This window comes from Clupea harengus, chromosome 1 (assembly GCF_900700415.2).
Source record: "Clupea harengus chromosome 1, Ch_v2.0.2, whole genome shotgun sequence".
Lineage (NCBI taxonomy): Eukaryota > Metazoa > Chordata > Actinopteri > Clupeiformes > Clupeidae > Clupea > Clupea harengus.
The window spans coordinates 32,029,683-32,049,863 of record NC_045152.1 but is presented as its reverse complement, the minus strand read 5'-3'; the positions used below and the strand labels follow the sequence as shown (position 1 = coordinate 32,049,863).

At 40.6% G+C, this 20,181-nt stretch overlaps 3 protein-coding genes across 5 annotated transcripts; 1 reads left to right on the top strand and 2 right to left on the bottom strand.

Annotated features, from left to right (window-relative positions):
• Window positions 1-3,877: 3,877 nt before the first annotated feature.
• Window positions 3,878-4,923, bottom strand: im:6904045 (protein NATD1). 2 transcript variants are annotated; one of them, XM_012839711.2, is made up of 3 exons: window positions 4,695-4,923; window positions 4,406-4,527; window positions 3,878-4,308 (listed from the first exon to the last, which is right to left on the bottom strand). In XM_012839711.2, the coding sequence occupies exons 1-3, from the start codon at window positions 4,852-4,854 to the stop codon at window positions 4,192-4,194; spliced, it is 399 nt and encodes a 132-aa protein (XP_012695165.1). In that variant the 5' UTR covers window positions 4,855-4,923; the 3' UTR covers window positions 3,878-4,191. The 2 variants fall into 2 exon arrangements, with proteins under 2 accessions (XP_012695165.1, XP_012695166.1); XM_012839712.2 differs by having other exon boundaries at window positions 4,406-4,524.
• A 97-nt stretch (window positions 4,924-5,020) lies between these two features.
• On the bottom strand, window positions 5,021-11,814 carry LOC105910940 (dehydrogenase/reductase SDR family member 7C-B-like). Of its 2 annotated transcripts, none has more exons than XM_031576578.2 (8): window positions 11,720-11,814; window positions 8,130-8,212; window positions 7,716-7,872; window positions 7,502-7,614; window positions 7,001-7,211; window positions 6,387-6,479; window positions 5,737-6,057; window positions 5,021-5,495 (listed from the first exon to the last, which is right to left on the bottom strand). In XM_031576578.2, the coding sequence occupies exons 2-8, from the start codon at window positions 8,148-8,150 to the stop codon at window positions 5,308-5,310; spliced, it is 1,104 nt and encodes a 367-aa protein (XP_031432438.1). In that variant the 5' UTR covers window positions 8,151-8,212; window positions 11,720-11,814; the 3' UTR covers window positions 5,021-5,307. The 2 variants fall into 2 exon arrangements, with proteins under 2 accessions (XP_031432438.1, XP_012695159.2); XM_012839705.2 differs by lacking the exon at window positions 11,720-11,814 and adding an exon at window positions 10,133-10,203.
• On the top strand, window positions 10,983-19,976 carry LOC105910941 (splicing factor U2AF 65 kDa subunit-like). Its single transcript, XM_012839706.3, has 11 exons — window positions 10,983-11,274; window positions 13,081-13,249; window positions 13,360-13,463; window positions 13,825-13,976; window positions 14,139-14,255; window positions 14,380-14,518; window positions 15,246-15,329; window positions 17,701-17,846; window positions 17,973-18,059; window positions 18,280-18,522; window positions 18,687-19,976. Exons 1-11 carry the CDS (start codon window positions 11,226-11,228, stop codon window positions 18,816-18,818), a joined length of 1,422 nt encoding a protein of 473 aa, XP_012695160.2. The 5' UTR covers window positions 10,983-11,225; the 3' UTR covers window positions 18,819-19,976.
• Window positions 19,977-20,181: the final 205 nt, after the last annotated feature.

Genomic DNA, 20,181 nt, shown 5'->3' with positions numbered 1-20,181 from the left:
GCGTTAAGTCAGCCTCATTAGCTTTTTATGTTCACTGCAATACACATTGCTTACATTTAGTATTAGTTGACATTAGTTGAGCATGAAATGAATCCCTGAAGCCGATTGTTTCTTTATTTCCTCTTTTGCAGAAACTGTATGTCTTTGTGTCAGGGTCAGATGTTCACCAAAGATGGCTAGAGGCAGAGAGAGAGATGGAGGCACAGAGATGGTTCAGGGGGCACAGAGATAGATGGTTCAGGGGGCACAGAGAGAGATGGTTCAGGGGGCACAGAGAGAGATGGGGGCACAGAGATAGATGGTTCAGGGGGCACAGAGAGAGATGGGGGCACAGAGAGAGATGGGGGAACAGAGAGAGATGGTTCAGGGGGCACAGAGAGAGATGGTTCAGGGGGCACAGAGGGAGATGGTTCAGGGGGCACAGAGATGGTTCAGGGGCACAGAGAGAGATGGTTCAGGGGGCACAGAGAGATGGAGGGGGGCACAGAGAGAGATGGTTCAGGGGGCACAGAGGGAGATGGGGGCACAGAGATGGTTCAGGGGGCACAGAGATAGATGGTTCAGGGGGCACAGAGAGAGATGGTTCAGGGGGCACAGAGGGAGATGGTTCAGGGGGCACAGAGAGAGATGGTTCAGGGGGCACAGAGGGAGATGGGGGCACAGAGATGGTTCAGGGGGCACAGAGAGAGATGGTTCAGGGGGCACAGAGATAGATGGTTCAGGGGGCACAGAGAGAGATGGTTCAGGGGGCACAGAGAGAGATGGTTCAGGGGGCACAGAGGGAGATGGTTCAGGGGGCACAGAGAGAGATGGTTCAGGGGGCACAGAGAGAGATGGTTCAGGGGGCACAGAGAGAGATGGTTCAGGGGGCACAGAGGGAGTAACAAAGGCTGATAGGTGGGCATGTAGGTACAATGCTCGCAAGACAGAAGAGGATGCAAACTAGTGGCTTGGAAACAGCAACCAGTCGACTGGAGCTCAGAGTATTCCTTGAGCCATATGAGAAGGTGTTCCACGAGATGTTTAAAATTGCACTTATATTACCTGTGAGCACTGCAACATGTGAATGCTGTTTTTCTGTGCAAAGGTTAATCAAGACTCTTTTGAGAAATACAATGAGCGACTGAGCAATTTGGGGGTGTTAAGTGTAGAGTCAAGAAGGACTAGTAAGGGATAATGGATAGAACGCCAGGCATTATCGGGAAAATAATGACAGCGGTCAATTATGCATTTTTTCCCAATAATGACCAGCGTTCTATACATTATCCCGCTTATTACACGGCTACTTGCCAAAACGAAAAAAATAACTTAACACAGTGTGTCTTTTTATAATATTATTTTAATTACAATTTATTTGTTACCATTCGTGGTGTTAAAAAGCAGAGAAATAGTTCGCCAAAGACGTTGAACTTCAAAGACGTTGAACATTCTTTAGAACACAGCTGCTCAACTCAAGATCAGATCAGCTGACGTCGCTAAGCAACGGAATACACTGAGGTTGATAAATTACCGGACTACTTGCGGAGTGCTACGAAAGACGTGAATCCGAGGCAAAAAGGCCACTTCCCTTGACAGCGGTCAATTATGCATAGCAACGGTCAAATATGGAAAAATAGTTGACCACAGAACGTTGGGAAGCCCCATTCAAGTGAATGGAGCATTCTACAGCATTAAGAAGAGCCGTGTAATAAGGGCCATACATCTTGATTTTGTGGTTGTGTTTGCTGCAAACTACAAATTATTGAAAATAATGCAGCCTATTAAAGCAAGGATATGAATAGGTTGTTAGTAGGCTATAGTGCAATGCACATTGTCCCTGTTAATGCATTTTTTGTTATTTGTTTTTCATTTTTGGACAAAGCCTATACATATTTGTTAACAAAAATATAGCAACAGGCGAATAAAGCTGTTTTGAAAAGAACGTAGCCTAATAAGGCTTTATTATTTAGTTTTGAGCCTATAATACATTTGATTACAAAAGGACACAGCAACAGCACAGTACAATAAAGCTGGATTGAAAATAATTGGAGGCCACTGTGTGTTTTTCTTTACTTGAGTAGGCTTGTTCCCAGTAAATGTTTTGTTCCTTACACTCAGTGTACTCCATAAAGCTGTATGCTTGTCTTTTGAAGGAAAATGGCAACTAGCCTATTTGAAAAATAATGAATCACCTAACCCATGTATTTACAGATACATAACACATCAAATGTACTGATATTAGTCTATGCAAAATGTACCAGTATTAGTCTATGCACATTATATAATTAGTAACATTAACTGTAAAATAAGAAACCAAAGTATATCAGTATATCAGTAGTTCCTTAACTCTCATATTTACATAGTTTTCGACTAGTCTATATACTACAACAGCATAAAATTATTTCTTAAATTCAGTTATGGCTTCTGGTTTTTGTGTGCCACCCCAAGAATTTTCTTAGTGGCCCCATCTGCCTACCCACGAAACACTTCTGGAGGCACCACTGTGTTCACATCTCACAAGCAAATATCTCATCAATGGGTATTACCATGGTCACTGCAGCACGTCAGCAGCACGAGGGATCACGCTGGTCTGAGTTTTAATGTGGAATTAATGCACATCCACCCATCCAATCATGGCCAAGAGGTCCTCGAGAGCTGATTGAATATGAACACCGAGTCTGTGATATATCTAGTGGGATCAGTCTGCTGTGATGGGATCACAGAATTATAAGGTGTCCTAGAATGCCTCTGTATCTCTCTGCATGAGTAAACACCAAATAGATCAGAGGGTTCAGACATCATGCTACAGTTCCAACTGAATGAAAACATTAAAGATGGGGTAAGTATTGTTCTGATATGGTGAATAAACACTCTTCCCTCTCCAATACAATCCCTTTCACATGCATTTGTGTACATTTCTGAGATACATCTGAGATATATCTTTGTATGTTTAGTATTTAAAGCTTTTACAACAGAAAACACTGCTCTTTGAATGTCATATTCATGTAAGAATAAAATGATTGGTGTGCGGTTACCTAGTTTTAATTAAAGCTCTCATACAGTCAACTGCTTGAACTAGAACCACCTTGCATGTTCATATATATCGAGAAGGCCTATGTTCTAGATTACAAAAAATCATAAGTCAGAAATAATGGTACAATTCTGGTATCTCTGGTACAATCTATAAAAATACAATAAATTACAATCTTGCCGGTCAAAATGTCAGGTAATAATGCTCATACAAAACATAAAACATACCCTCAAACCAGTAGAAATAAATCAACAACGGAATATCTTTTAGAATATGTGATTGACTAGTACGAGTCACAAAATCCAACCGCCTACTCCCATTAGAGTTGAGTGTGCAATGAACAGAAAATCTCATTTTTATTGCCAGACATAACATGGTGATCAGCCAATTTGTTCTAGTTCTTTGAGCAGGGCGTCAGATCGCAGGGCGAAACATCAGCGGCCAAAGCCTTCTCTGGTTTTGGTTGATATGAGGGTAAATGCTAGCAACCTTAAGCAGGTATGAATACTGGTCATTCACCCCACAGCAGAAGATCTGTTCACCCAAACCCTGTTTTGCTGATGTTGACAACTCAAGGATTTAGAGGATTCTCCTCATAGAGCCATTGTTTTGATAATCTTGTTTTGTTACAGGCTATAACTTCAACATAGGCCATGAAAGAAATATGGTTTGCAATATGGTATGCAAGGAATAAGGTGTAAAGGTAGTGTAAAGTGTTGGGTATTTACTGTTGTGTCCCAACCACTTTGTAAGTTTAGCATTTCCAAAGTTAATTTTGTTTGTTGGTAATTCATCAATTAAAGTCTGGAAAACGTGATTAGCATTAACATTAAAAATGGTTTATGACAATGTGTATTATTGTCTCCGGACATTTAATTGACAGAAATGTTTATTATTGCAATGGAGATAAGAGAACAATCAAATACTTGGTTTTGGATGATATAGTGAGGTGTATTAAAATTCCAAGCACTTCAATTTGCAAAATATACTTTTAAAAATGTTCAGGTTCGAGCAACAGCCCCTTAAAATGTCTGTGCACGTCCCTGCACTCAGTCATTGGACCCTGCAGCCTGCTCTGGCTCATAGGCTACTGAAACCTGAATACTGATAATTAAAACTTCATTGGCGATATTGGACATAGAGGTAGCAGTTAATTTGAACTGTAACTTGTTGGCTACAAATTAACTGACTATGTGGTTCTTGTACCCAAGCGCAGAATTCTCCTCCACATATTTTCTGATGTACCAACAAGAAATGTGAGCCTTCAACTTTTCCTCAACAACAAAGTCCAACGCAGCCTGCAAAAAAAGTTTGAATTGTTTATAAACCATTACAAGACAGTTTGTATTGTAAGCTACTGAAAATGTATATCACTGTTCACAGGTCACCCCATACCTTGGCAAGGTGTGCTGCAATACCTTCGCCCCGGAAAGAATCGGGAACATTTGTTGTCAGTAGGTTCACTTCTCCGTCACCGGTCAGAGAGTAACGCAGGATAGCGGTGTCGTAATTTCCTGCTTGGGGTACACGATATTCATTTTTACTCAGAAATGGTACTTTGGCTATGATTTCAGGGAGGTCTAGTAACATACGCATTTAGTCGGCGGCCTAAATTTGGTGTTATAACCCAGATTGTGCTTCAGCTTGCGAATCATTAACGCTAAATCAACTGCTTTTCCCTTACCAGCAGTGCCCAAGCTAACAGTGAAACACTGTGCAGCTCTGTCGTGTTTCACTGTCGGGATGTTCTCTGTGTCAATACCGCTGTGCCAAATTCTGCTCATTTTAAAGATACTCGTCCAAGCTGGACTGTGTCTGAAGACACGATTCAACAGAAAAGACATTTCGATACACCACGAGGACCGACTGCAGCTGAGTGTCGTTCATATGAGATGCGCATTAACAAGCCTCATCACCAGATGGCGCAAAACTGCAGCATATGATTGGTCACCAAGAACTAGAAGAGAGCTACAAAAGACGTCGAAACAAAAGTCATAACTGATACATTAATGTTTATTTTCTGCTGCGTTGTCGTTATTACAGTAATATCAGTAATGTTATTATCATTTTAACATCACAATACCGTTGTGGCATCCATGATCAAAACTTCTCAGCTGTTCATCATCCCATACAAATACAAGAACCTCTCTCGACTTTTTCAATATATATCTTAATACATGAGTAAACATGTTTCCCTTGAAGGTTAAGTAGCACCAAACACTGTGCAATCTGTGAATTATAATTAATCTCATATATAGCTGGAGCTGGACCATTAAGTGACTCCTGGTGTGCCCAAGTTATAAGTCTTGGTCGAAATTGACAGCACTGCTCTTCACTCCTGCGGCCATCACAGAGAAGACAAGGTTTGGGAAGAAGGCACGGGCATAGATAGCTACTTTGGAAATGGAGTTGGCCATGACAACCTCTTTCTTCTTGCTGCTCAAGGTTTGCACAATCTCAACAGCCATCTTCTCTGGGGAAATGCCTAGATCGACCAGAAAGACAAGCAGGCAAAGCAATTTAACAGTAACATTTTAATTTTATGCATTTCTCATCTCTGTTCCTCCTCTTTTACCCAATTTCTTACCCATCTAAATGTATGTGCGGGTTAATGTTAGGAATTGATTCTCATTTTCCAAACAGGCTAATACGCCGGTGACAAACAATTTATCTGACGTCCTCTCTTGGAATAATCCCAATCTGACTCCAAACTTGCCCATGCATACCTGGCCTGGAGGATGCTGGGGTAGGGCTTTTCTTTGCTGGGGCAGGACTTTCTTCTTCTGGGGCAGGGCTTTCTTCTTCTGGGGCCGGGCTTTCTTCTTCTGGGGCAGGGCTTTCCTCTGCTGGGGCAGGGCTTTCTTCTTCTGGGGCAGGGCTTTCTTCTTCTGGGGCAGGGCTTTCTTCTTCTGGGGCCGGGCTTTCCTCTGCTGGGGCCGGAGAGTGGATGAAGGAGTGGCTGATGGTGCTTACAGAGATGCCATACTCCTCAACTTCAGCACGCAGACAGTCAAAGAAGGCCTGTACTGCATGTTTGGAGGCTGCATCTGAGAGACCGGGAAAGAGCTCGTATGAACTGACTTTCATCACCATCACCGTCAGTTCATCAACTCACATTCCTTGACATGCATCAGGTCTTAAGTAGTCAACCAGTTATCGAAATCATATCTTAAATGCGAACATCCCTTTATAGACAGTCCCCTGATGAAGATGGTGTCTGGTCTGTGCCTTAAAGAACCATGGCCATGTCTGTAGGGTTCCATATAAGGCCATGCATAATATAACCTATGCATGGACATCATACTTATACATACAAATCTAAAGTAGATACTGTTTCTAAATGACACTTGTCCACCTGCTTGTAACATATTCTTACATGTGGTGCGGAATGGCAGTGCCAGCTTCCCCTGGATGCTGTTGACCAGCACAATGTGCCCACCCCTCCTGGATATCATGGATGGTAAAATACCTACAGAATGAAAAACAAAATGCATTTGACACTGATTTGTCATAAACTTTCAGTCGTCATCTTTGTCTCAGGCTTCACCTCATCGTGATATTTTACATTCTGTAATGCAACAATTTACAGGACAGTTAGAGGATGCATTATTTTGTGGAGAGACAAAGACTTTTTTTTTTGTGGCTCCTGAGACTTTCGGTGGCCCTGAGAGCTCAGCGTACTGCAACTTAAGAACACATGCAAATAGACAAAACACAAGCAAATTAGGAAAACATCTTCATCATCATTTGACCACACATGCATTTAGAAAACGCGCTGCAAATTCTGACATCACAACAGAAGTGTTTGCCAGTGTTGTCTGAATAGTGTTCAGTAGTGCTTATAGAGTTGCCTCTCAGGGCCACCGTAGTTGACCTATAAAAAAGATATTGCGTGGTGATGCCCACACACTTTCCAGAGTTACTGCCTACCATCTTACTGGGCCTAAGGATACAGATGTTGCTGTGAAAACTGATCGTATGCTATAGTACCTTTGGCCAGAGTTATGGGTCCAAAGTAGTTCATGTCCATGATGGCCTTGTCCAACTCCAAAGACATGTCCTGCACAGGAGCTTTCACCTTCATGCTGCCGTTGATGATGAGGACGTCCAGGCAGCCGTAGCATTCCAACACCTCTGAGATCACATCAGGCAGGCTCTCCATGTCACTGAAGTCAATCAGCACCAGTTTGGCAGGGAAGGTCTGCAGATTGGTGGTACAGGTCATGAAAAAGCGGGTTGGGAGAGCTTTACTGTTCTATCCATCCATTTATTCATCCTTAAATTCATTCATTCATTCATTCATTCATTTATGTGAGAGCAGATCAGTGATTTCAACAGGATGTAACAATTAGACAACTGAAGGTTGTCATTTAGCCATTTTAACCATTTCCTCTCCATATTAAAAAAAAAAACATCTGGAGAGAGAAAATCATGGCTTTGGACATACAGAGAGTGACAAAGGTAAGACAAACAATAGTAGTTTGAACTCACCAAAGTAGGGTCACAGTCATCAGACAACTGCTCAGAAAGAGACTCCAGCTTCTCCCAGCTTTTCCCACAAAGGATCACTCTGGCACCTCCCTTGTGAAAGGCCTTGGCACACTCTGCAAAGCAGTGAGTCTGAATGTGAAGGGGTGAACCCAGTCCAGTATCTAAATGTGTCCACAGTAGGAACATGACAATCACACTTTCTGAGAGTCATTACCATTCCCCAGTCCAGACAAAGCGTCAGTTATCACCACCACTTTGTTCCGCACCGTGGTTTTGGACATTAACCTGAGCACCGAGCTGTACAGGTAAAAGAACCCCGCTGTTATTACGACTACCGCTGGCACAAGCAGCACAGTGGTCCAATCCATCACCTCAGAACAAAGAGAAAAAGACATTCCCTTATTATTACAGAATTATGTGATGAGCTGCCTATGAACAGTATACAGTACATTATTTTTTTAAATAAATTAACAAATTAGAAGAGCAGATACTAGGCAAAGCTAACAAGTACCATAACCTAATACATGTGTAGTGTATTTGTACATTTACCAACAATAGACATCAGAGGGCAGCTATTAACCTAAAACGTTGATCCAAATTAACAGGATATCTGATCATTAATGCTTACCAAAGCACCTTCATCCTCCATTATGATAGCTGTTATGGACCCTTGAGGCTAAAGTTTAAGTGTACAGCTTCAGGAGATTAAATCTATAAAGAGAGAATATATGATAAATACTCAAATACCAAAGTAGGTCATTAAAGATTAGTCCCAAGCATTATAATCGTGATAGTGATTATTTGTTCTGAAATACATCTTATTTATGTATGTATTTATTTATTTATTTATGCAACACTAGCTGCATAGTCACCTACACTGCAATGCCTACAGTTAAAGCCTACAGCACATTATCACTATACACTTTTATGCAAAAGTTGATATTTTGATATTCTGATAGTTATTTCAGATTATAATCTACTGGTCTTTCAAAGCAGCAACTTAATTTGGACATAATGTATACCTCATGGGAAAAATAACATTTCATCTGTAATAACATTTATTGAATCGACAGAAACAATGCAGTGTGCATCATAACAATAACAGATATGTGCAAAAATGTGGACACCCCAATGGAATAATCACATCAATATTTGGTAGAGCCTCCCTTTGCTGAAATAACAGCCTCTAGACGCTTCTTATAGCCACTGATAAGTCCCTGAATTCTGGCTGAAGGTAGTTTGGACCACTCCTCCTTACAAAATGTCTCCAGTTGAGTCAGGTTTGATGGCTACCGAGTGTGACCAGGCCGCTTCAGATCATTCCATACAATTTTGATGATGTTCAAGTCTGGGTACTGGGATGGCCATTCTAGAACATTGTGTCTGTGTCCCTGCATGAATTCCTTGGTAGATTCTGAACAATGCTTTGGATCGTTATCCTGCTGAAACAACCAACCCCGGCGTTACTTCAGCTTTCCTGAATGAGTCTTGAACATTGTTCCCAAGAATCTGCTGATACTGGGTGGAATCCATGCGACCCTCAACTTTGACAAGGTTTCCAGTACCTGTGCTAGCCACACAGCCCCATAGCATGAAGGACTCTCTACCAAATGTTTTAGTAGGCAGTAAGTTTTTCCGGCATGCAAAGCACTTATGGTTGTGACCAAATAAATCTATCTGAGTTTCATCTGTCCACAGCACTTTATTCCAAAATGATTCTGGCTTGTCCAGCCTTTGCATACCTCAAGCGACTCTGCTTGTGGTGAGTACGCAGAAAAGGCTTTTTATGCATTTGCCTACCATTGAGCTGTCCTTGTGCAAAGTGCGCTGGACTGTGGAATGATCCTAATTCATGTTGACGAGTCATCATCGTTTTTAAATACTTAGAGAGTTATTTTGAGGTTCCCATGTTGCTACTTTCCAACAGAGAATGAAGGAGAAGCACACCTGGCGATTAGCTATGTAAAATGAGCTTTTTCATGATTGGTTGCATCTTTGTTTGCAGTTTAAGGTTCAATCAGCTAATGAAAAGAATTCAGTATTCAACTCAATACTGCTACATTAAGAATTTTTGTCTGAAAACATCCCATTATCCAGCTTTCTCTAGAAAATGAATGACATATGGCTATGATGTTTTCTTATAAAGGCAGAGCAAATAAACATGCACTCTCAAAGCAGTGCCCAAACTTTTGCATAAAACTGTAGATCTGAAACAGCAGAACAATACATCCATGAAGCTTGTGAAAAACACATGATTTGGTTTTCATCCATGCAATCACACTTCACCCTGTACAGTGACCAATCTGTCCTTTTTGGCAACTCAAAATACACTGACCTACAACTAGCTGTCTATTTACAGAGACTGGCAGAACCTTTAACTTCTTATTCTGTCTGTAAATTTAAAAAAAATTCAGATCGCTAGACTGGCAGATCACAAAGGAAACACAACATTTCCCAAGACTTCCAGTGTGACAAGCAATGACCAAATACATTATACACACAACAACTCCATGCACTACACAACATATGCCCATATTACCTAGTACTTTGCTGTGACTGAAAAGATCTACTACTTAACACTCATGTTAACATTTTTCACTGTGTGTGTAGGCCTACTATTGGTACAAATACCTGCTTGATGTCCAGGAGTCAGGGTTGCCTTCACCCTTCTCCTCTCTAGCTGCCCATTTTCTAGACAGCAATAGCCACACAGGGCAGTGCTGTGGGGCTGGGGGTCTTTTAATAGCACACAGCTGACTCAGTCATGTTCCATGTATGTTGTGCACATGGCAAGGCCAGCTATCTCAGACTAAAGGAGAGCAGGGGGTGGGGTGGACACTGGGTGTCCCATTTCTTGAGGCATGCTTTTTAAGAGACCCGTGTTTTTTGAATGCAGCATAGTTATCTACGTTCTAGTGAGTGTGTGCAGTGGCTTGATGGATGTCAATTTGCCATTTGACATATTTTGAAATTGGAGGAAAGACTTGTAGTTGTATTAAAATATACTAAATAACCTGATAATATTGTATTGAGTATCAATATTACAATACATTTTTGTTCATTATTTCTTGAACCTTTCCTTACTGTCTTTTTTTATTCAGCGGGTCATAAAGCCAAAGCCTGCAGTAGGCTTAGCGGTGACTACTGCGACAGCTGTTTAGACAGAATGAGCAGTATCCAGTGGGAAAATGTATTTGATATAGGCTATCAATATGAATTTGCTATAGGCTATAAATTAACCAATGACCTATGGTATATCCCACAACTGTAAAACTGGGAGATTGTAGCCTACCACTTTTACATAATTATTTTGTTGCAGATAAGTAATATCTTTATTTAATCGAAAGAATACTAGGCTACTTTATATTCATCAATGTATGATAAATGATAAATGGACCGTCAAATCAGATTTTGAGCAGGAACCATATAACTCAGCTGTTTTTATAGAGCTCTCCTTGAGCATGCGCGTTCATTTTCATACATTGGGAAGCTCATAACCAACATCATGGAATTTGTTAACTCATTTTGCCAATATACGCAAATGTTGTCTTAACATTACCGTCTTCTCTTGATACCTACGTTATTTACACCAGTCCATCCAAGGCTTGCGAAATCTATTTAGCTTGCGAAAAGGGGGTTTCTGTTACCTAGTAGCAGGACCAATGAGGTGTACCTCCTGAGGCTGTCTCACACTCCAAACCTTGATCCGCACTTGCTTTGGAAAATGTCGGAATTTGAGGAGTTTGAGAAACAACTAAGCGAAAACCGGCAAGGTGATTTTTTGGTCTTTAAGTTATCCCATCATTACATGTCATGTTTCATATACGTTTATTTGTATTTGTCTTTCTATGGGTGATTTTGTGAATTGACCCCTTCAGTTGCTGCTGACTACAAAGCTAGCTAGTTCATTCGCAAGATCACGTACCAAGTGCCAGCTAACTGAAGCTAACATGAACTCGAAAGGGTAAACTACCTTATAAACAGCTGTGAGCTAAGAGTTATTTTGACAGTAACTTGACTGTTTGCTGCGGTTCTGTTTGCAGTGGTAGCTAACCTCACAACACTGGTAACGTGACGTGGTTGTCATAAACCAAAAAGTTGCCGCTAATTTAGCCAGCTAATTTGTATGTCGACTAGTCCTACTGTTTGCGGTGCAGCTCTTAGCTAGTAGACAATCTTATCTGTGTAAACATTAATTTATAAACATTAGTTCCATACCAGCATCCTGCACCAGGCTGACATGCCAGCCGGATACATAGCGGATGTACTTGGCATGACAGCTACTGCTCCGTATATGTTGTCCCATACTAACGTTAACTCGTAAATCAGCGACACCTATAGCGTGCCTTATCCGTGGTGTACATTTTTTTCTATTATTTAACTAAAGTTGCCTAACTAGGGTAGCAGCTCAGTAGCTTGTTGGTTAGCCAACCAATGTTACATTAGAGATGTCAAACATACGGTGTCGTTCTAATTATGGCATCTCCTTATGATGTCCGTGACAGCAAAACAACTCTGTTTATATAGTCCAGGCAAAATAGCGTTTTACGACAGACTAATTGTAAAATAATTTTTTTCAGCATATATGCACATGAGCTCCACACTTATTGAATATGTCCATAGGCAGAAACACCTTCATATGTATGACAAATACATCGGCCCAATCTTCATCCAATCATCCTACTGCCAATGGGAGATGGCAATGCTGCTTTTAGACTGGCCTCTAACCTGAAAACTGCCTGGCTTGGTAGTACCTGCCAGGGGTATGGTGTTTCTGCCTATGCAATTAGGACATATTCAATAAGTGTGATGCTCATGTGCATATTTAAATTCATTTAAAAAGAAACTTGTAATACAAAAAAAGTTACTTTTCATGTATACTTTTACTATGTAAAGTTTTATTGTGGTAGGAGTAAAGGAAAAAAATAAGCCTATTTGGATGTATTTTGGGCATATTCGATTAGTGTATAGCTCATTTGCATATTAAAATTCATTTTCAAAGAAACTTGTAATACAAAAAATTTTACTTTTCATGGGTACTTTCATTGTCTAACGTTTCATTTTGATAGGAGTAAAGGGAAAAAATTACATTTTTGAGGTGTATTTTTGCCATGCATTATTAGCACACATCTCAGATTGATGAGAATTAAACATATTTCCTCAACTAGGATTTCTTAGGACTTTTAGTATGTTGTTCTGGACACCTCATAGAAATGATCTATGCTGAAAAAAATTCTTTTACAATTAATTCTATTATTGGCTCCAAAAAGGGTTAATTTGCCTGGCCTAATAGTCTTCTTCATATCTAGCGTCTGAAGCCCCCAGTCTGTCACTTTAAGAAACATATCCATACATTTGAAATTTAGCTAATAATGATAACTAGACGTTCACATGCCTTGCCCCACATATTGTGTGAATGCAAAGACATTATGGATAGTAGATAACAAGGTGTCAATTTATGAACATAGAATGTTGAGATTATAATCAGCGATATACTTGTTCGTGTATGTTATTTCATGTGCTCTTAAAATAACCAGCTAAAAATCTTAAAAGACTTGTTCTCTGATGTGACCCTTCAGAGAGAGAGAAGGAACAGCACAAGAGAAGGAGCCGTAGCAGTTCGCCCAGCCGTAGCGACAAACACCGCAATTGGAGCAAAGACCGGGGCAGTCGGGATAAACGCAGTCGCAGCAGGGACCGCAAGAGCGGCGACAGGAGGAGTAATTCCAGAGATCATAAAAAGCACAGGTAGGAGTTGCTGCCCACTCCTTTTTTTTCTTCCCTTTCTCTGTTTTTGTCAGCTCAGCATACAGTGTTGTTGCAAGGTGTTGCAGTGTTGTTGCTTTCGTACCATATAGTTATTCTCCACGGAGAACAAGGAAGAAAAAGGCATACAAGTACTGGGACGTGCCTCCTTCTGGCTTCGAACACATCACTCCCCTGCAGTACAAGGCCATGCAAGGTGTGTCTGATTCTGCTCACTTTCTAATGGAAACATGTTGTCCCAGGGTATCAACATTTGAAAAACATCCTGACGACTTTTATTTATTACTACTTTACTCATTTATTATCTTAATTAGCTATAACTTGATATTCATCTCATAATCACACAAAGATAGTGATCTATCCACTCTGAGGAGGCGGTCTTGGAATTAAAGTGAGTGCCCAATCCAGACTAAAGTGCATTGGAAGATGCCCTCTAAAGCAACTGTGGGAAAAAAAACACATCATAAAATGGCAGGGTGCCATGCTTGTTTTGTATTCTTTCAGCTAAGTGACCTTAAACATTCTTTCAGCTAAGTGACCTTAACTTTTCCCTTCAGCTGCTGGCCAGATCCCCACAATAGCACTGCTGGCGACTTCCAGCACAAGCGGAGTGGCTGTGACACCCACACAAGTGCCTCTTGTGGGAAGTCAGATGACCAGACAGGCCCGACGCCTCTATGTTGGCAATATTCCTTTTGGTGTGACTGAGGTAAATTCTGAGGATTAGTCATCTTCTCTCGAGAGACAAAAGGGCCCACTCACTGAAAAAATGCATGGATTGTTTTCTGTTAATAGCACTGTGAAGGGACTCCAGAGGGTTGGCTGTTGGCTGACTCCAGACAATGCCCCTGGTCTTCATCTGTGTTTTCAGGAGTCCATGGCAGAGTTTTTCAATGCCCAGATGCGACTGGCTGGCCTCTCCCAAGCCCCCAGTAACCCTGTGCTGGCCGTACAGATCAATCAAGACAAGAATTTTGCATTTTTAGAAGTAAGCCTAACCTTGGTCTATAGCCCAAAACCTGCTAATGAAATTCCATAATTATTCAATGTGTTGGTCTTATTTTTATAAATTCTATTGTATTAGTATTCATTGTTTTAATTCCCTTAAATAGTTCCGGTCTGTAGACGAAACCACCCAGGCCATGGCGTTTGATGGAATCCCCTTCCAGGGGCAGTGTCTAAAGATCAGACGGCCGCACGATTACCGCCCCCTTCCAGGGATTGCGGAGCAGCCAGCTTTTCATGTACCAGGTTAGCAGAGTTCTGAAGCCAGCTTTTAGGCTTTGTGCTGTCAGATCAGCAGGATCCCCATAAATCTGAGCTTTGCAAATGATGATGATGATATTAGTGTGGCTGAATTTTGTGCCATCCTCTGAGTTCTAAGCTCCGTCATGCTTAATGCAGTGCTGGGCGATGATCTAAATCACGGCGCCGTAAACAGAGCAGCTTACAGGTTTCTCAGTCACTTTGGTACATTTCTCAGATCAGAATTAATGTTATCAGAACTGTTTGCTCAACCCCCACATCATCTAGTAACTTGTGCTCATCATCACAGCAATTTGTCCTTCTTTTGAACATTTTGCACATTCAAGCAGCGGTTTAAATGTTTTTTTTTTAAAATGTTAAGGATGATTTGAGAAATGTACATACGCGAATGAAAAGTACTGTTATAAATCGCCCTGATGGGTGAGTTGTAAGCAGACACTTTGGAGAGTATTAATCAGGTTTGCACACCCCTAAATAAGCAAGTAAAACACGCAGATATTGAACTGGTTTACAAAGCTATGCAGCTGGTAATCCTTTGCATCATGTTGTTTCTGAACCTACTAGAAGTTCTCTGTAAATCTAACTTTTTCAAAATATTGATCTAAATGATCTAAATGTCAGAGTATGCCAGAGTGACAGAAGAAGAGAGGGTGTCCTCTTTATAATTGCGTTTTATAACTATACATTACTTTTTTTTTGTATTCCTCTTAAGGTGTTGTATCCACAGTGGTTTCAGACTCCCCACATAAACTCTTTATTGGAGGACTCCCCAATTACCTCAATGATGACCAGGTACGTACAAGCCTTGTCAGTCAGTGTCACCAAGCTACTGATTTTGACATAGTCTATGTTCTTATTTGATCTTAAAAAGTAATATATAGCAAGATATATATTTTTTCCATTTGTATCATATAAAAAAATTATTCAATAACAAAGACACTGAGAACACCGTTCATATATTAATACTGTTGGTGTGTTTTTGTGAAGAACGGTCTGCAAGCAGGCTTATTTTGGTTTACTTGCACTCGTAATGCCCATGGATTTAGCCAATCAGTATCTCAGACCCCCATATCATACAGACATGTATTTAGATAAACAACTCAACATCTCAATAACATACTAATGGCAGCTAACAGCTTTATTTAGGGAAGCTTTTTGAGGCTGTTTTAGCCCTAATGTTTATGTAGCATCAAGCAGTTTGTCATGATAGTTGCTGTGAAAGAATTGATATGGTCAGTGAGACAGTGTGCTTTGAAACCAAAAATGGAAAGAGCAATAGCATTCACCATCACATGATATTTCATTGGCATGGTTCTGTTCATCACTTACAAAGTATTATTTCACAGCATGGATGGTAGTATTACTATTGTAGTTTAAGTTGTCAACTTATTACATACTAATTTGCACACAGTCTCATTAAACAGTTATATATACAGTATATATCGACTGTAACATTCCCATATTTCAATATTTGTATCATGCTAGTTTTATGTAACATTTGAAGAATTTAGGACAATATAAGTATACTGAGCAAGTTTCTATCTAAGGTTACTCTTAGATCATTGTGTTTTGGGGAAATAGAGGATTTCAATATATTCACTGTATATTTTCTCTGCTAACCACCTTTTAACAAATTATCCATTCCAATCCAAAACATTTGGGTAGGTTAAGTATACATCTTTGTCATATACTTTTGAGAAACACAGTACCATTAAATATACTGTGTGACTCGTCAGACCCAAACTATGGCATAAAACACACTGTACTCCATATTAACTCTTTAGACTCTTGAAATGGATGGGGGATTGTCATGTTGTCTGCAGTGCACATGTAATCCTGTGATTGGAGACGTCATGTTTTAAACAATCAAGAGTTAGTGACAAGAAAAAGAAAATGGACGTGAATGTAACCCTGGTGTTTGATCATTTTCCTTCTCCTTTGTTTTTGTCTCTTGCAGTCAGTGCTACTGCTTTGATACTCACAGTTCTTTCATTTTTGTTCCCCCACTCTGTCCCCAGCTAGGGGCCTGTAAGATCGTTCTAAGTCTCCGCTCTTAATTTGTTCAGTAGTACTGACCTACTGCTGCCATGCCAACATGTAACACAAGGCAAGTAAGACATTCCGTTTCTCACACGGATACACCTCTAAAGCCAGCAGGTCCCCTTCCCTGGCTGCTTTCCTTTCTCCCATCTCTCTCTTGGAGCGCGATAACGACCCAAGTTGGGCTTTTCTGAGGGTTGGAGGGCAGGGTGATGGGTTAGTGGGTTAGGTAGGAGAAGGGCTGGGTGAGTGGGTGATTGGATTGATTAGGAGAGGGCATGTGAGTTTAGGGGCTGTCTTGAATGGCTAACCGTAGCAGTGAGATGTAAACTATAAGCTCTTTTTTTTTCATTTACTGATTGAGACAGGTAAGATATTGCTTCTCTAAATGTTCATGTAATATGACCCTAATATGCTTATTAGAGGCTTCTGCTCTATCTGCATTGGGGTCTTAGTGTTGGTCTTGTTCAGAAACTGTTGACACTGAAAATAGTGGTGCACATGTATAATAGCCTTGATGTTTACCTTGGTTGGTGGAAAACAGTAATTCGTTTTTCGTTAAAAGTGGTGTTTATTCTCCTTCATTTTGCACTGTGAATGAATATACTGTTACCATTACTGCTAACTTGCTATCAACATGGACAATATGTTTTTTTTTTGTTTTGTTTTTTTTTGTTTTTTTTATCCCATGGAAGAGTGTCCGTAAAGTTTAGACCTCAGGACAGTTCCATCTTTCAGTTTGATCTGGTCACATGAAGATGATGACATTTGTTAGGGTATTGATTTTTTTTTTTTTTTATCCCATGGAAGAGTGTCCGTAAAGTTTAGACCTCAGGACAGTTCCATCTTTCAGTTTGATCTGGTCACATGAAGATGATGACATTTGTTAGGGTATTGATTAAAATGCTCAAAACCTTCATGCACTCTTTTTGTTAAGGGGCTCGTAAGTGAACTCATTAGTAAACTCATATTTGAGTTAGCACAGCACAGTGTTTGATTTTTTGTCATACCACCTTCTGCACAGCTCCAAAGCCATCTCACGTCTTGATTTACCTTCCCATAGATTTGAAACAGACAGTCTAGCATGTAGGCTTTGGGTCCACTCTTGACACCCTCTGTTCTGACAGCTCTCTCCTGCTCTCTTGTGCAGGTTAAGGAGCTCTTGACATCCTTCGGTCCTCTCAAAGCTTTCAACCTTGTCAAAGACAGTGCCACATCACTGTCCAAAGGTTACGCTTTCTGTGAGTACGTGGACATCAGCGCCACCGATCAGGTAAGTCCAGGTGAACCACGGGCAGACAAGTCTGCATTTCCACTCCTTTCTGGGGCCTGTTTCTGAAGCTGACTTTGGGTTTAATGTCATGGAGCGGTCCAGTGATTCTGTGGGTTGTGCTCACAGGCGGTGGCTGGTCTGAACGGTATGCAGCTGGGCGACAAAAAGCTCATTGTCCAGAGGGCGAGCGTGGGGGCCAAGAACGCTAATCCGGTGTGTCCCCTGCTGCACTCACCATGATCACTTCTTTTGATTTTATGGTCTTCTTGCCCTTTTGAGTTTTTGTGTCTATTTAGTTCTTGTTGTTCTTTAGTTCTTGTCCTTCATTTGAACTTTGTCTGTTTCACTTTTTCTGTGTTTTTATATTATTCTTTTTTTTTTTTTTTACCCGTATCATTACTTGTGCCTTTTTCGTTCTCTGGCTTCTTTCCAGACGGCTGTTATTGAGATGCCGGTGATGCTGCAGGTGCCAGGATTGCAGAAGCTGCAGAACTCGGGCCTGCCAACTGAGGTGCTGTGTCTGCTCAACATGGTCATGCCCGAGGAGCTGGTGGACGACGAGGACTACGAAGAGATCCTGGAGGACATCCGGGAGGAATGCTGCAAGTACGGCTCTCTGCGCTCCATTGAGATTCCGCGACCCGTGGACGGAGTGGAGGTCCCGGGCTGTGGAAAGGTCAGCCACCAGTGTGTGCCTCCTTCCTTGTTCTGGAGCGAGTTCTGTTTGGGAATTTTGTTTCAGAGAATGTTGTTGTTGTTGTTGTTGTTGTCGTTTGTTGTTTGTGATGGGTTTTAATCTTGGTTTACACACTGATCATGTGTTTCCTATCTTTATTCCAGATCTTTGTGGAATATGCGTCTGCAGCTGAATGTCAAAAGGCTATGCAAGCATTAACTGGACGCAAGTTTGCTAACAGGATGGTCGTCACCAAATACTATGACCCCGACATGTATCACAGACACGAGTTCTAAGGAGAGGAGGTGTGAGCCGAGTAGAAAGAGCCTCATGTGCACATCTGCCTTCACCTGTGTGGCATATATGACAAACAGGAGATTTTCATTCAGCCCCTTGTACTCTATCCGCAAGCTATTTACAGCTGTCACTGAAGACTCAAGTTCAAAAGGAATAGATCTTCCAAAGATTTTTATAGAAATTGTCAAACTTATAATACTCTGAGGATCTAATCATTTCATTTAGCTATTGCTGTAGACAGGCAGTCAGTTAATGCTTTATAATGTAAAGAAAACTGTTCTTTGTGAAGTTTACAAGACACGTTATATTTTTGGGAACGGAGTAGTAGAGATGTTTGTATTAATGTAAAACTAATCCCCTGGGTATAACTCTCATATATTTACCAGTTAATGCTATTTGCTTTTAGTAGCCTATCATTTAGACTAAACTTTCCTGAAAATGTTAGTTTTTTGTGAGATGAATTCCCCTAATAATGCAGAATTGTATATAGACTGCTGCACATGGAATAGCACACCCATGACTATGCTGTTCTGAAGCAAAAGTCATGGTATGATGTACTTTTCCAGGTAAGATAGAAATGCAAAGACAAGGCACATACAAAATAGCACAATGTGCTTAAAATTCAATTGAAAACATGTATCTTCAGATGGTACTGATGAACACATGAACCGTAACTATGTTTTGGATTTTGTGTGTATATGTATGTGTGGGGGGCGGAGGTGTTGCGTTGAAATGGTATGATGGTCTATACCTTCTTAATTTTATGATTGGGTATGACATTTATATACTTTAGGTCAGTAATGGTGTGTGTGGTCAGAACTGCTCTTGAGCTTCTATGGAAGGATTTATTTATTAATCTTAGTATTTAAGATTTCAGACATTTGCGAAAGGCAACATCATGGAAGTTTGCATTACACTGGAAATGATGCTGCCAGAGTCTGCCTATTCCAATCACTTATTGGAAGTAGCACTTATACGATGACTGATATTACCAGCATAAAGATATCAATGAAATTAAATTAGTAGAAAATTGCCCACAATGCTTTTTACATCTGCTTTATTCATTATACCTTATGAATCTGTGCAAAATAATGCTTTAGTATTTTCTGAGTCATCTCTCACTGCCTTGTCTCCAATGAAAATAAACATTAACAAAATTTTTGTAATGAATTATTTGCGGTATTGGACTACGTTGTCACCATGGGTTAGGATTAGCTCTATAGGTCATTCTCAAAGTCAATTACAGGAGCTTCAAGAGTTTATGCTCCTGTAAATTGCTCAATTATATCAACAGTCCAAGTAAGATAAGCGATGTCTCTTTCGGGGTACCGAAGACCTCAAGTGTCCTGCACTGTCGCATGA